The 15,031-nt window shown below is 35.0% G+C and overlaps 1 protein-coding gene across 1 annotated transcript in view; it reads left to right on the top strand.

The window, feature by feature from the left end:
* The window catches only part of Elp1 (elongator complex protein 1), a 124,990-nt gene that overhangs the window by 48,293 nt on the left and 61,666 nt on the right, over window positions 1-15,031 (top strand). Inside the window, exons 13-15 of the mRNA XM_090370338.1 lie at window positions 4,834-4,995; window positions 13,032-13,135; window positions 14,619-14,716. Of these exons, the coding sequence (XP_090226464.1) occupies window positions 4,834-4,995; window positions 13,032-13,135; window positions 14,619-14,716 (364 nt within the window). The remainder of the gene's footprint in view (window positions 1-4,833; window positions 4,996-13,031; window positions 13,136-14,618; window positions 14,717-15,031) is intronic.

The raw sequence follows: 15,031 nt of genomic DNA, 5'->3' as shown, positions 1-15,031 counted from the left end.
TTCTAGACCTTGGGTTTTATTGTATTTGAGCTGAAAGTTTTGAATTTGGTGTTAAAATTGGTTTAAGTTTTATCATTTAGATTTTATGATTTGTATTTCTAAATTAAATTTTCCCTAATGAACTGCTTTTTTCTCTGTGGGAAAGGTTGTTCCCCACCCTCGGTTTAACCTAAATACACACCATCAGTGTACTTCTCAAATGTGAATGTAAACCAATTTTATTTGCATAAAAAAAGTAACAAATACATTGGCTGTATATGATGCTTGCTCTTCAATATGTATCTTTAGCTGTTAGAAGTACTGGTTATACTTGGATAGTTTGCGTTGCCTGTACTCAAGCTACAACCATTGTGCTTGTTTTGTGTTTTCTAATTCAAATAAAATCAGTTTATGTTCATTTTAGAAATACACTGATGGTGCCTTATTAGTTAAACCAAGGACAGGGAATAACTTTTTCTGTTAGTTTAATCATACCTGTGTTCCCAACTAACAGTTGACGTGGTTTTAATAGAGGGCAGTACAAAAATAGCTTTGAAAATCAGAGGACATCACACCAGTTGGCCATTGTCCGATTTTGTCTTATAAAAGCTAAAATTCTCCGAAATTCAGATACAGAAATCAAATTAAGTGATACATAAATAGATAGAGAGAATATTGTTTCAAAGAAAAAATATAAATTTTGCAATATTTTTTAATAATTTTTTTCTATTTTTCATTTTGGTTGCATTTTGAAGTAATTTTACTTTAACCCCAGTGGGCACACATTTGCCATCATTCAAGTGCAAGATCAAGTGCATCATTCCTTAGGGTGCTATGTCTTGAAAACATTCAACCAGCAAGAAATAATTCAAAATTGTTCATATTTTAATGCCACCCTACATTTCAATCTATTATGAACACAACTGTGAACAGTCCATTTAAAAATGTGTATTTTTAAATAATTTTTTTAAAGAACACCATTGAATCATGCATGTTTTATTATTTTTTTTTTGTTTTGTTTCAACTCTCCTCCCTTTTTTGGGTGTGGTGTAATTTGTTGCAGACCTGTGCTGCTGAGGTTAGTGGAGAGCAGCACTTCTGAAAATAAAGCTATTGTATTCCTAATTGACATCAGAGTTGTTTACAATGGAACTTTTCGCTTTCACTTGTGAAAAAAAAAAAAACTCCCACATTCTTCAGTATCAGCACTCATATTGTTTGTGTAAGCCAGTGCGCTTTAATGGTTCAAGCTGCTCCTAAAACACACGATGATAACACACTGCCAGAATTGGACAGAAAGACCCTGCTAATTTTTAATGATTGCATACATTAGGTTTAGTGAAAATGTGTTATTTTGTTTATGGCAAAATTTATTCATCAACAAAACTATTAATGAAACAAATAAAAAAGAAATGCAGTAATTGAAGAATACAAAATTTTTATGTTTTTATCAAAAAATGGTTGCCATGGCACTCTGTAGATATATTTGCAAAGTGCAGTGGGACTGCACTTTGCAGGGACTGATGGCAGTCATCGTGAAACAAGTGGGTATATGGAATGTGTTGGGGTAACTATGAATAAGAATAGGTGAACATATACCAAAGCTAGAAGTATAATAATTAAATTTAATGAATTTGAAGTGTTGGTCTAGACATCAAAGGCGGATATTGTTGGGATATCAGAGATGTGATATCACACAGATATTAGAAATGCAGAATTGGAATTTGGGGAGTACAATGTGTACAGAAAGGATAGACAGGATAGGAAGGGAGGAGGTGTTATGCTGTTAATTAAGAAAAACATAAAATCAAAAGAAGTGCATCCAGATGATATAGATGAACAGTGCACTATTGAGTCAGTTTGGTGTGACATAAGCACTGCGAAAGCAAAAATAAGAGTAGGAGTGTGTTATAGGCCTAATAACTCGAATGAGTACATTGAACAATTGTACAGAGAAATAGAGTGGGCTAGTAAATTAGAATGTCTTATAATGGGGAATTTTAACTTCCCAGATATTGACTGGAACTTGTGGGTTGGTCACTCGCACCCTAGTAAGACTTTTGTGGATTTATTGGATGATTGTTTTCTGCAGCAGCATGTTCGAGAGGCAACCAGAGAGGGTAATACTCTTGATTTGGTTATCAGCAGTGAGTGATCATTCGTTTATTAAGAATTTGCAGATAAAGGAACCACTAGGTGGCAGTGATCACAGTGTACTGATGTGGTATTTACTTAAAGATATTATTACCATCAGGGGTAAAGGAAAGGGTTTTTGCTTCTCTAAAGGTGACTACAGTGGTCTCAGACAGATTTTAAATTCTGTACAGTGGGATCAACTGATGATGTTACCAACAGCAAATTCTAAGTGGGAAGCATTCAAGGAATTAATCGTGGATGCTACTAAGAGTTTCATACCTATTAAGAAATATTGTTCAAGGTTTAGGCCTAAATGGTTGTCAAATGAACTAATGAGACTCATGGCAGAGAAGAAAAATGCATGGGATGCATATAAATTATCAGGAGACACAGAAGCCTGTGATATATATAAGCTAGTCTGTAATCAAGTCACAAAGGAGGTTAGGCAGGCCAAGGCAGATTATGAGAAATCTTTGGCAAAGGATGCTAAGAAAAACAGCAAGGATTTCTTTACTTATATAAACTCTAAAAGGAAGGGAATGAATCTGATTGGTCCACTTGATATCGATGGTTCGACTGTTGATGATCCTGCTCAGATAGCAAACAAACTGAATGAGCATTTTGCATCTGCATTCACACACATGAGGAGTTATTAAGGTTTCAAAATGCCACAAGGTTATCAAATTGTAACAGGGTGCTTAATGATTTTGTAATAACTGAGAACAAAGTGGAGCAGAAATTGTTGAAGTTAAACATAAGAAAGGCACCTGGGGTGGATGGGATCTATCCAGTTATAATGAAGGGGGCAGCAAGGGAAGTAAGCAAAACCTTAGCCATAATTATGAGAGCGTCCTTGGACTCAGGCGAGGTACCCATAGACTGGAGATGTGCAAATGTGTTCCCAATTCACAAAGGGGGATCAAAGGGTGACACAAGTAATTACAGACCAGTTAGTTTAACTTCTGTTCCGGGTAAAATAATGGAGTCACTGGTTAAAGATGCATTGCAGGATCATCTAGACAAGACTGCAGCAATAATTCAGACACAGCATGGGTTTGTTAAGGGAAAGCCTTGTCTGACAAATTTGATTGGTTATTATGATGTGGTTACAAAGGAACTGGATGCAAAAAATAATTTTGATATCATATACTTGGATTTCAGGAAAGCTTTTGACATTGTTGCACATGGAAGACTACTGTACAAATTGGAGCAGAATGGTATTAAGGGTAAGTTGCTACAATGGATAAAAGGATGGTTGAGTGGGAGAAGACAGAGGGTGGTAATCAGTGGGTGCTGCTCTTCGTGGACTAGTGTTATTAGTGGAGTCCCACAGGGTTCGGTGTTGGGTCCACTGTTGTTTTGTATATTTATCAATGATATTGATGAAGGTATATCAGGCTTAGTGTCAAAGTTTGCAGATGATACAAAGGTTGGCAGGGTTGTTAATGACAGTAATGGCAGTGTGCTACTGCAACAGGATCTAGAAAATTTGGGCAGATTGGCTGAGAAGTGACAACTGAAGTTTAACCTTGACAAATGCAAAGTACTGAATATGGGTAGAAGTAACCCCAGAGAAACGTACCAACTGTGTGGTACTACACTTAAGGTGGTAGAAAATGAAAAGACCTGGGAGTAATTGTGCAGGCAGATATGAAGTTTTCTGAGCAATGCAGACAGGCTGCCAGGGCAGGTCATCGGGTTTTGTCAATGATATATAGGAATTTTGTTAGCAGGGAAAAGGTGGTGATTGTCCCTCTGTATAAGGCAATGGTCAGGCCACGCCTTGAGTACTGCATACAGGTCTAGAGGCCTCATTTGAGGAAGGGTGTAGATTTGCTTGAACATGTACAGAGAAGGGCAACAAGATTGGTGAGGGGAATGAAGGGATCCTCTTACCAAGAGAGGCTTAAGTTCTGCAAATTGCAGCGGCTGGAGACTAGGCACCTGCGCGGTGATCTGATTGAGGTGTATAAGGCCTTGAATGGATTGAGCACGCTGAATTCTGATAGGATTCTTCCACTTGTTCAGATTACAAACCTAAGGGGGCATAAATTCAAATTAAGGAAAGACAGACGTAGAATAGATGTGTGGAAATTTGCCTTTAGCCAGAGGGTGTTAATTGCTGGAACAAACCTCCATTTGTCATTGTGGAAGTTGATAGGTTAAATAAATTTAAGGAGGAACTGGACAAACATTTAGTGGGATTTGTTTTGTAAATTTTTTTTTTTTTTTTTTTTTTTTTTTTGGCTGATGCTGCATAAGCTCATACACTTGCTTTCTTGCATCACATGCCACTACTACTACTACTGCTGTTAGTGGACAATTGAGCCAGAATAGGAAGAAATTAATATCTGAAAGCATTTCAGATATTAATTTGAATTTTTATAAACTCACTACAGGAATCTTACACATTTGGGAAACTCACTCGTAAAAGTTTTTAAAACACTGGTACGGTATAGAAAAGCTTAAGTAGCAACTCAGTTGCCTGTCATATATGTATATACTTATCAAAAATAAAACTCAAAACACTATTATTCCCTTAAAATTGTTATAAGTTGCTTCAGATTGAGTGACATGGTCATTCAATCTGAACTGAAAAACAAATAAGACAGGTGTGATAACAAATGCACCTCTCTTATGTTGCCCTATATGTGAAGAATATTAATAATTTATTTTCTAAAAGTTTTGACATTTATTTATTTTTTTTTATTATTCCAGTGTGATTTTGAATAAACTGTTTGCAAATGAATCATATCCATTACATGTATATCACTGGACTTGGATCTCTGAAGAAATTCTTCTTACTATAGTCCATCACAATCAAACAGCTGTGTTGCTATGTATGGAGATTCAAAAAGACTCAGAAAATATTTTGGAAAAGTAAGTTTTTTAAAACCTGCTTATAAATTTGTTTTAAAAGATAATTATAATGACCAGGTTTATTTATTCCTCCCCTTTCCATAGAGAAAATTAATGTAATGGTACTTAAATTTTGTATGTCATATTATTGCTAGAAATTCTGATATACACCATGTGGCCAGTTTATTAGGTACACCAGCATAATAGAAATTAGTACCTCTCAGAAGACTCTCAAATCCTGATCATGGACTCCATGAGGTGCTATTCAGTCTGAGGAACAGTTAGTATTGGTATTAGTAATGGCCACATGGGGCAACAAAGCTTATGGCTTATGCTGCACCACCAAAAAAAATAAATAAATAATAATAATAAAATAAAATAACAAAAAATACATAAAATAAAATAATAAGAATAAAAACAAATTAATAATAATAAGAAAATTTAAAAAAATAATAATAAAATTTAATAAGAGAAAAGGAAATGGACAACCTGTGCATTTACCTCCTCCCGTTGGTAATTATCCAGCTGACCTTTGAATTTCCCCAGACTGTCAGCCTCTACCACCCATGTTGGTAACTTATTCCAGTAATTTATAACTCACTCGCTAAAATAAAACTTCCTGCAATCCAGTCTACAACTCCCCCCGTAACTTGAAATTATGGTCCCTAGTTCTAGAATCATTTATAACTGTGAAAATTTCGTCCTTATTCATTTTGCTTATGTCAGAGCCTTAAACACCTTAATCAAGTCTCCCTCTAAGGTGCCTAGTTTCCAAGCTCTGCAACCCACATATTCAGTCTTTCCTCATATGTACGCCCTTTTGCTGATCTCACCAGGCGAGCTACCTGTCTTTGGACCCTTTCAAGAAGAACAGTGCCTTTCTTTAGGTGCAGTCTCCATACTTGAACACAGTATTCCAAGTGTGGTCTAACAACAGCCTTATTTAATGGGATTATGATGTCCTTATCTCTACTTCTCTACTAGCAATTGTTCAATAAATCATCGATAGGGCTCCATGAGCCTTGCGTGTAACCTGTCTACATTCTTGGAGAACTTCATGTCTGACCATATCGTAACACCCAAATCACTTTCTTCCACTACCGCAGCTTTAGTTCAACTCTGCCAAGTGTGTAAGTTATTTTGGAGTTACTGTTCCCCAGGTGCAATTCCTTACACTCTGCTGGATTAAAGCATAGCTGCCATTTTTCTGACCATCTCTGAAGTATATCTAGGTCATTCTGAAGAAGCTCTGCTTGGCAGAAATCATTAATTACTCTACCAATCTTTACATCATCTGCAGATTTAGACATCACACCCTCTATCCCTTCATCAATGACATTTATGAAAATCAAAAACAACAATGATCCTAATATTGATCTTTGGGAAACCCCACATCTTATATCAACCCAATCTGAGGAATAACCATTTATCACAACCCTCTTTCTCCTACCCTGAAGCCACCCTGCTATCCATCTAAGGATTTTCCCTGTGATTCCAACCTGTTCCAGCTTATAAAGTAACTGCTCATGTGGGACTGAGTCAAATGCTTTGCTGAAATTCAAATAAACAAATTATTCCCTAAGTCTTGAGTGACCCTGTCAAAATAGCTAACCAGATTAGTTAAACATGATTTTCCCTTTACAAAACCATGCTGAGTATCCTTCAGAATTCCATTTCTATCTAAGTGATCCTGAATTCCACCCTTGATCATAGTCTCCATGATTTTCCCTACTACTGAAGTTACACTAACTGGCTGGAAGTGGTAATTTCCCACTTCATTCTTAGAACTGCCCTTATGTATTGGAGATATACTGGCACTTTTCCAATCAAGTAGAATCACTCCCGAGCCCAGTGATGCTCTTATAATTTATCCTCAATGGTTCAATGCACTCACTTGCTGCCTCCCTTAAGATTATAGGGTAAATGCTATCAACCCCAGGAGCCTTACTGGCCTGTTGGCTCGAAAGTTTTTTCATTAAATAAACATGTGAAATTTGAACATCATTAATTACATTTTTTTCGACTTCACTCCCAGAATTTTTCATTGACATGAAGGGTTTTTCTTCTGTAAATATTGATGCAAAGTAACTGTTGAGTTCATCGGCAACTTCAGCTGGGGTATCTAATACTATCCCACGTCCATTACATAAGGGTCCAATCTGGTTTGTCCTTCTCTTCTTTGCATTTATATATGTGAAGAATTCCTTATCCCCCCTCTTTGCCAGCGATTTTTAATAATCTGCCTTTACCAGCCTAACCTTTTCAGTGGAATTATTACAGATCAATTTGTAGCTGTTACAGGCTTCAGTACTTTTTATTGCTCTGTAACTTTTCCATGCCATCTTTTCTGCTCAAGTAATTCGGCAACTTCATTATTCATCCAACTTGGAATTCTCCTTGTGGAGTATTTTTTTAATGGTATACAGGCGGGCCTCGATTAACGCGATTAATTCGTCCCGCGAGCGCATTGCGCAAAACGGAAACGCGTTAATCGAATATCATAACCAATAGGAAAAATTATAATTGGTACTTGACCTTCTGGAAGGTCCATAAAGAATTTTAAATAACTTTAACTGCATGCCATGTAAAAGATAATAAAAATTATAGAATTAAATGTTTATTGTTCAAAATATATAATGGAGAAACTAACTATTTGCTACAGAAATATTTGAACACAGTCATTTGAACAGTTTTGGCTTTCGTTTTTTCATCATACAATTTCCGATAGCCGACAACAAGCTTCTCTAGGCCCTGGCGAAATAACATGCTTCTTTCGATGTTAGGATCAACATCCATTACCTTTTGTTTAAGATTCTCTGCGATACGAAAGATTTCGCCTAGTTCTTTTACCATTATCTCCTTTGAGGTAACATTTTCATCTGGCTCACACTCTTTTTCTTCAGCTTCTTTGTGCACACGCTGTTGCTCTATTTGAAGGAGATCATTGTCACTTAGCTGTTCTAAATGCGAATTCAGTGATTCTCGAACGTTAGCCGCATCCAAGCCTTTGAAACCAAGTTCAATACCAATATTAGTTATGTCTTCAATAACTTTTTGAACTGCATCTTTGAAGCAAGTAAAATTGTTTGCGCGGGCTAAAAGATGCTTCCAAACTGCTCTCATATTGCTGGCTGTCACTTCTTCCCATGCTGCATGAATGTTTTCAATGGCCAATCATATGTTATATTTTTTCCAAAATTCTGGTACAGAAATTGCATTATCTCCTGTTATAGCTTCAAGTGCCTGTGCAAAGGTTCTGCGGAGATAGTAAGCCTTGAAAGTTGCAATCGTCCCCTGGTCCATGGGTTGCAATAACGAAGTTGTATTCGCCGGTAAAAAAACAACTTTCACATTTTCATTTAAGTCACCAAGTGCAGAAGGATGTCCAGGTGCATTATCTAAAAGCAACAGAGCTTTAAAAGTAAGATTATTTTTCTTGCAATAGGCTTCAACTGTTGGACAGAAATAAGACGTAAACCAGTCTTCAAATAGGGCTTTGGTCATCCATGCTTTTTTATTTGAACGAAAAATGACTGGAAGAATGCGATGGCTGTATCCTTTTAAAGCCCTAGGATTTTGTGCACAGTACACAAGCATGGGTTTCAATTTAAAATCACCTTCAGCGTTACCTCCTAATAAAAGTGTTAGTCGATCTTTTGAGACTTTATACCCAGGTTGTGATGCTTCATTTGCAGCCAAATAAGTTTTAGTTGGCATCCGTTTCCAAAATACGCCCGTTTCGTCTACATTAAATATTTGCCGATCGTCGTATTCAGCATCCTGAATGATTTTTTGCAATTCTGCAGGAAATTTGGCTGCAGCATCTTCCCCTGTTACTTTAACATTATGCAGTCATGCTCGATTTTTGAAACGTCCAAACCACCCTGAACTAGCAACAAACATTTCAGTCTCCCCTTGATATTTTGTTTCTTTGAGCTTAGTAAAAAGGTTAATAGCTTTGCTCTGAATATTGTCCTTAGATAATGGAATTCTTTTTTGATTGCAATCTTCTATCCAAATTGATAAAAGACTTTCCATTTCAATCATTATTAGAGTTCTGTTTCTGGTATTTTGTAAGACAAAAGAAGATGATGAAACTTTACCTTTCTCTTTATATTCGTTCTTACGGCTCAAGATAGTTCGTACGGTAGACTCACTGTATCCTAGATCTCTTACGATTTTCGCATGGTTTGCACCACGTTCATGTTTTTTAATAACTTCAAGTTTATCAGCTAAAGTAATAACTTTTCGTTTTTTTTATTATAATCACGTTGTTTTTCACTCTTTCTTTTATCCATAATTAACAGGGGTAGAAAATTAGAATTTTTAAATACATCTGCACGTGACTTTATTAGGTGGAGACAAACAAGTAACACGTCTATTTTTTTTTTTTTTGATTTGGTAGTTGTTGGCGCATCGGCTTCTGTGGCCATATTGCACCTCCCAAGGTTTTTGCAGTACTTTGATCCAAGCCCGAGGCGGGAATCAAACCCGCGACCTTTGGGTTGCCCGGCAGGTACTTTACCCACTCGGCTAGCCCGGTCGGCTCACGTCTACTTAGTTGATGGAACACACTGAGGCAGGAAGCGGACAAACGCTTGTTTATTGGCAGTCAGACATTTAGTGCGCGATTCGAATCTTTTTCAACTATCAGAAATAAAAGATCGCGTTAACTGGAAATTTGAATCGCGTAAAGTAAAAAGTGATATCATTTTTTCCAATCGCGGTAATTGAAAACCGTGTTAATCGAACTCGCGTTAAGCGAGGCCTGCCTGTATTAGCATTCAAGGCTTCTGTGATTAATGTTTTAAAGGTATACCATAATTCAATTGTATTCACTGTGAGATATCTACCCACTTAATAGAGGCCGTGTAGCACCTTAAGGCATCATAATTTCCTTTCCTGAAATTATAACCCATTCCTTTGCCTTTAACTAGTGCTACCTCTCTCTTCATCGTCCACCATAGAACTCCATGATCACTTTCTGCTACTAGTTCCTGTACTGTCAGCCGTATTATGTCATCTGGTTCATGGGTGATGATGAGGTCTAGAGTATTCTTTTCCCTAGTATGTTGATACAAATAACAATCATCTAGTTGGTTTAAAAATTTTGTACCCCATGTGGAATTTCCTTCCCATTTGCTCCAATCAATTAGAGGCAAATTAAAATCACCCATAACCTGGCCTGCAGATTAATCCCACTCTCATTATACCTTTGCTTCCTGGGAAGGAGCAGCAGTGCGTAGCACACGCTTCTTGATTAGACCGGGGTTCGAGCCCGTCACCACCAAATACGGAGGATGCGGAAAGGTCAGGAATGACCACCGCATATTCACGGAGCAATATGGCCTTAGTTGCTAATGCTCCTAAAAACCAAATAAATACCTTTGCTTCCAACTATTTCACACCATACAGATTCTATACTAGCATGTGAAACATCTGAATCTGGGAAAGCTTTCGTCGCACTCAGTCTTCTTTTGATAAGAAGCATGACCCCACCACCCCTTCTATCTTCCCTGTCCTTCCTAAATACATTATACATACCATACTGAAACTCATCATCCCTTATCTCCAGTGGCACCACGTTTCTGTAAGCCCTATTATGTCAGCATTACTTGTTCTAAGCAGCAGTTTGAATTCACTTATTTTATTGATGACACTTCTTACATTACTGTATAAACAATTAAGACTTAATGTTCTTGTATAGTTAACTACACTGACAGATCCCTTAAAGTTATTTATGTTTGCTTCCCTGGCATTTGCTACCCGTTCTTTTGAAACACTTTTACCCTCAGAACATCTTGCTACTATGTTCTGTTGCAGTAACAAACAAATACTCTTGAGGGATGTGCAAGAATTAATTTGACCAATACTGTCAGATAAGCACATATCTATATTACCCTTGTCCCCCCAAACTAGCAGTTTCCCTGAACCTTTATTTAAATGTATCCCGCCTCTACTAAACAGATTCCTTCTACCTAGTTGCCTACCAGTTGCCTTAGATTTGGATAGCATCTGATCTGTGCTACAAACAACTCATTCCACAAATTCTTAGCCAATTTGAGATCTTGTGATTGACCAGGCAGTGAAGAGTAGTAGTCACCTTTATGCTCCTGGAACCAATTCCAAACAATCATGATGCATTATCCTGCTGGAAATAACCATTGCTAAAAGCACAGACTGTGAGAATGAAGGGATGCACCTGGTCAGTAGCAGTGTTTAAGTAATCTGTAGCTTTCAGACTTTAATCCATCTGATCAGAGGCCTAGCGTCACAAAAATACCCTTGACATCACACTTCCACCACCAGCTTGTAGTGTTGACATCAGGTACAATGAGTCCATTAATTCGTGCTGCCACCACCATACCCTGAACTGGAATTGGGATTTGCCAGATCAGTGACCTTTATCCACTTCTCAGAGTGTCCAGTATCAATGCTTCTGTGCCCATTGTATCTGTGGATGCTTGTTTGTAGTTTACAAGAGTAAAACTGAGTAAGATCATCTGCTGCTGTATCCTATCAATGACGGAGTCTGACACAGTAGTAAAACTACAAATTCTGTGTCCCCCCCCACCTGATGGGATTTGTGAACAGGCCCCTATGCTCATTAAAAATAATTTGATACTAGTCATCACCAGTATATTTCCTTTATATAATGTCCAGTTATTTCTTATAATTAATTTTCAAATTTTAATTCTAATTAATGCAATATAATATTATTTTTAAGTGAATATAGTAAGTAAAGTGGTTGTTGGCAAAAAAAAATTTTCCTTTGCATTTGTAAATGTTTCTCTGTGTGCAATTATAAGATATAGAAAATGCATTATATCATGCATTTTTTATATTTTTGTTTTGCATTCTCTTATATTTTGGAAACTGTATCCTATTTTAATTGAAAGGTTGGTAGAAGCACTATAAATGCTTACCTTAACATCACTAAAAAATGTTTAAAGTTTTTTATAACTTTAACTTGTATTGATGACAACAATTTCCATTCCTTTCACACATCACTACTCAGAGAGTTAATCTGGTTGATCAGTTCCTAACTAAATTTATAACATTTTCAGACGTATCAGCTTATTCTTTTTTTTTTTTTTCCCCCTTCCTTTAATTGGTTTTACCAAGGTGCCTGAACCAGTTCTGAATTTTTGTCATTAATTTGGACCTTTCATTTTAGAACTCTGTAGCGATGGTTAGTGCTTTTAATGCCTTCTTTACCATTTAACATATCTGAAGACGTAACTTTCATAAATATCTTACAGTAATCACAAAAATATGTAGTGTTTTTTTGACCTGTTTCAATTCAGTTCATTTAATCATAAAGACTGTCAGAAGCACTGTAATTGCCTACCTTACCATCAATAAAACATGTTCAAAGTTTTGCTTCACTTCAACTTGTATTCATGATTCAACAATTGTCATTCCTTTCATTTTTTTACTCTGCTCATAGAATTAATGTGGCTGATCAACTTTTTTGGTTATGTAGCACCATCAATCTTTTACTGACAGTTTTAATAAGAGATTCATTGTGTTAGAGCTAAAGAGTGCTATCATTTAAAACCATTCATTGATTTTCTTCTTTCTTTATTCTAAACAAATTCATATCCCACATGAATTAAATAAAAAAATATATAAAGTTTTAACAATCAGTTTTTTCCCTGTTTCATATGTTGGATTAAAAAAAATTATCAGATTTAATGATTAGCTCTTTTTTTAATGCTGTTCCTTAATATATAAAGGATATTTAAATAAATAGAGATAAAATAAATAGATAAAGGAAATAAAGGATATTTTTAGTTATGTTCATTTTAATTTGTGATAAATTCCTCCAAAGCTGGTATTTGGGATTTTTTTTTTGCTGAAAGTTGATATTGATCATTTCATACTTATTAAATTTTCCCACAGTTTAAAAGCTTTGCTGCTTAACTGAAAGGTATTTGGCAAGCAATGTCATGGATATTTTTAAAACATGACAAATGAAATTGAGACTGTTCACTATATATATATATATATTTTTTTTTTTATTTATTTATTTATTATTATTTTTTTTTGTCCAGACATTTCACTATTTTGGAAGATCTTGTAATTGGTATCTGTAATGCCAGAGGAAAGGTGGTTGCAGTGGAACTTCAGGATGGAAGAGTTTTTAAATATGACTGTGGTAAGTAAAATATATTTTATTTCAAAATATTTCTAAACTGCTTCTTTTTAGCATTTCATTTTACTAGATTGACAAATGTCCATTGATAGTAACTGAGACGTTAGTTTTATTGGCATACTCATTCCTCATTTCCTAATGCCAAACCTTAAAAAGTGTGGAACTATCCCTAATCTATCCTTAATTGAATTTAAGTCAATTTGTCTTTCTCTAAGAGCAAAACTTCACTACCATAGCCAGAGATCACCTCGCTCAGTAATGAATAGAAATTGTCACAGAAAAAATAATTGTGAATTTTAAATAATTCTAGTTCCTACTGCTCGTCTTGGGTGGAGAAGTAGCATATTATCCTGAGATAATTTTGTATGACATTACCAAATCTGGTTGAAGCCAGAACTGCAGGCTGGGTAATGGCAAATGACAAATAAATATCATTTATTTGTTATTTGCCATCAGTGCATTTTAAATTAAAAGCACTACATCAGTGAAGAAGTATATAGTGCAATACCAGAGCAACTCATGGTGAAGATGCCTCCAAAGTATGAAATTGAAACATTAGTAGCAAATGTTGTTTGCTCACAGCTACATACAAACTTGAAGCTTTTGCCCTAAATATTTATTTCAGTTAGATTTTTTTTTATAAAATCTCTTAAAAAGAGAAGGTAGAAATAAAAATACATTTCTTTCATTTGCAATAAGATTAATTTTTAGATAATTTTCTCTAGATGCAATTATTTTTTGCAACTCTTTTAATATACTTTGTTTCCCTTTTACCTAAAACTTGATTATGATTTTTATTACAACAGTAGCAAACAGATGGTTTATTAGGGACAGCTGTAACCTCACTCAGTCATCTGTTAAAATATTCTTCTATAATATTTGCACAGACTTTTCTGTAATACCCAAAGTAATTTTTTTCATTATTATGACTATTTCCGGTACCTATGGTCCATTCTTTAGATAATGTCAACATTTTCCAGATGTGTCATTTAAAGGTTCTCTAATATAATGTTATTGATTGCATGTATATTCATGTATGCATGTGGATGCAGTTTCAGATTGTAATCTTCCATACAGACACTTATGTTTTTTTTAAAAAGCACAAATAACATGCTTCATCTGCTAAAGAAAAGGGAAATCAGATAAATGATGAATACTTTTGTTTCAACATTAAGCTTATTATCTTTCAGAATACACGATAGTGGTCATCTGTCTTTCATAAAGATAAAATTTTTAGTTTTAAGTTAAAAAATTGAGAAAAGGATTATATTTTTGTTTATTTTTTTTATTAAATTAGGATTTTATATATCATTTGTTGTTGTTTGTGGAGGGAGGGAGGGGAAACTTTTAATCTTTGAAAGGACAATCACTTGCATTATGCTGTTTATAGAATCAGAGGAAAATTTACATATATTCTGTTCAGTACTTGTTACTTTTACAAATATCTGTTAAGCTAAGCCACATTAATATAATATTTATTTTGTAGAAAACAATATTGTTCAACCTTGGCAAATTGGTGGAGATCAAAGCCTACAATTTCCACAGCCTGCTGTCCATATTGCAGTTTGTCAAGTTCAAGGAGAAGTAAATTTTTTTTAATTATTATATTTGCAATAGTAAAATATTTATTCATTGAAATTATATAAATTAAATAAAGAATTAACTAAAAATATTTCATCTATAAAAAAATAATGCTATAGTAATTTTTCATTAATATATAATTTTAAAGCTAGAGTAAATTAATATTTCATATTGCTAAACTTCAAAATAGTTTGCATTCAAAAGCTAATTTTAATATATTTGAATTTTAAATACATTAAAATTCAGTCTTTACTTTTAAATAAGGGCAGTTTTTAAAACACAGTTAACTCACTTATTTATGGCATTTTCTATTCTAAT

Source organism: Mastigoproctus giganteus, chromosome 3 (genome assembly GCF_048544385.1).
Source record: "Mastigoproctus giganteus isolate SK-2022 chromosome 3, ASM4854438v1, whole genome shotgun sequence".
NCBI classification, from domain to species: domain Eukaryota; kingdom Metazoa; phylum Arthropoda; class Arachnida; order Uropygi; family Thelyphonidae; genus Mastigoproctus; species Mastigoproctus giganteus.
This window is presented reverse-complemented; position numbering and strand designations above follow the sequence as displayed.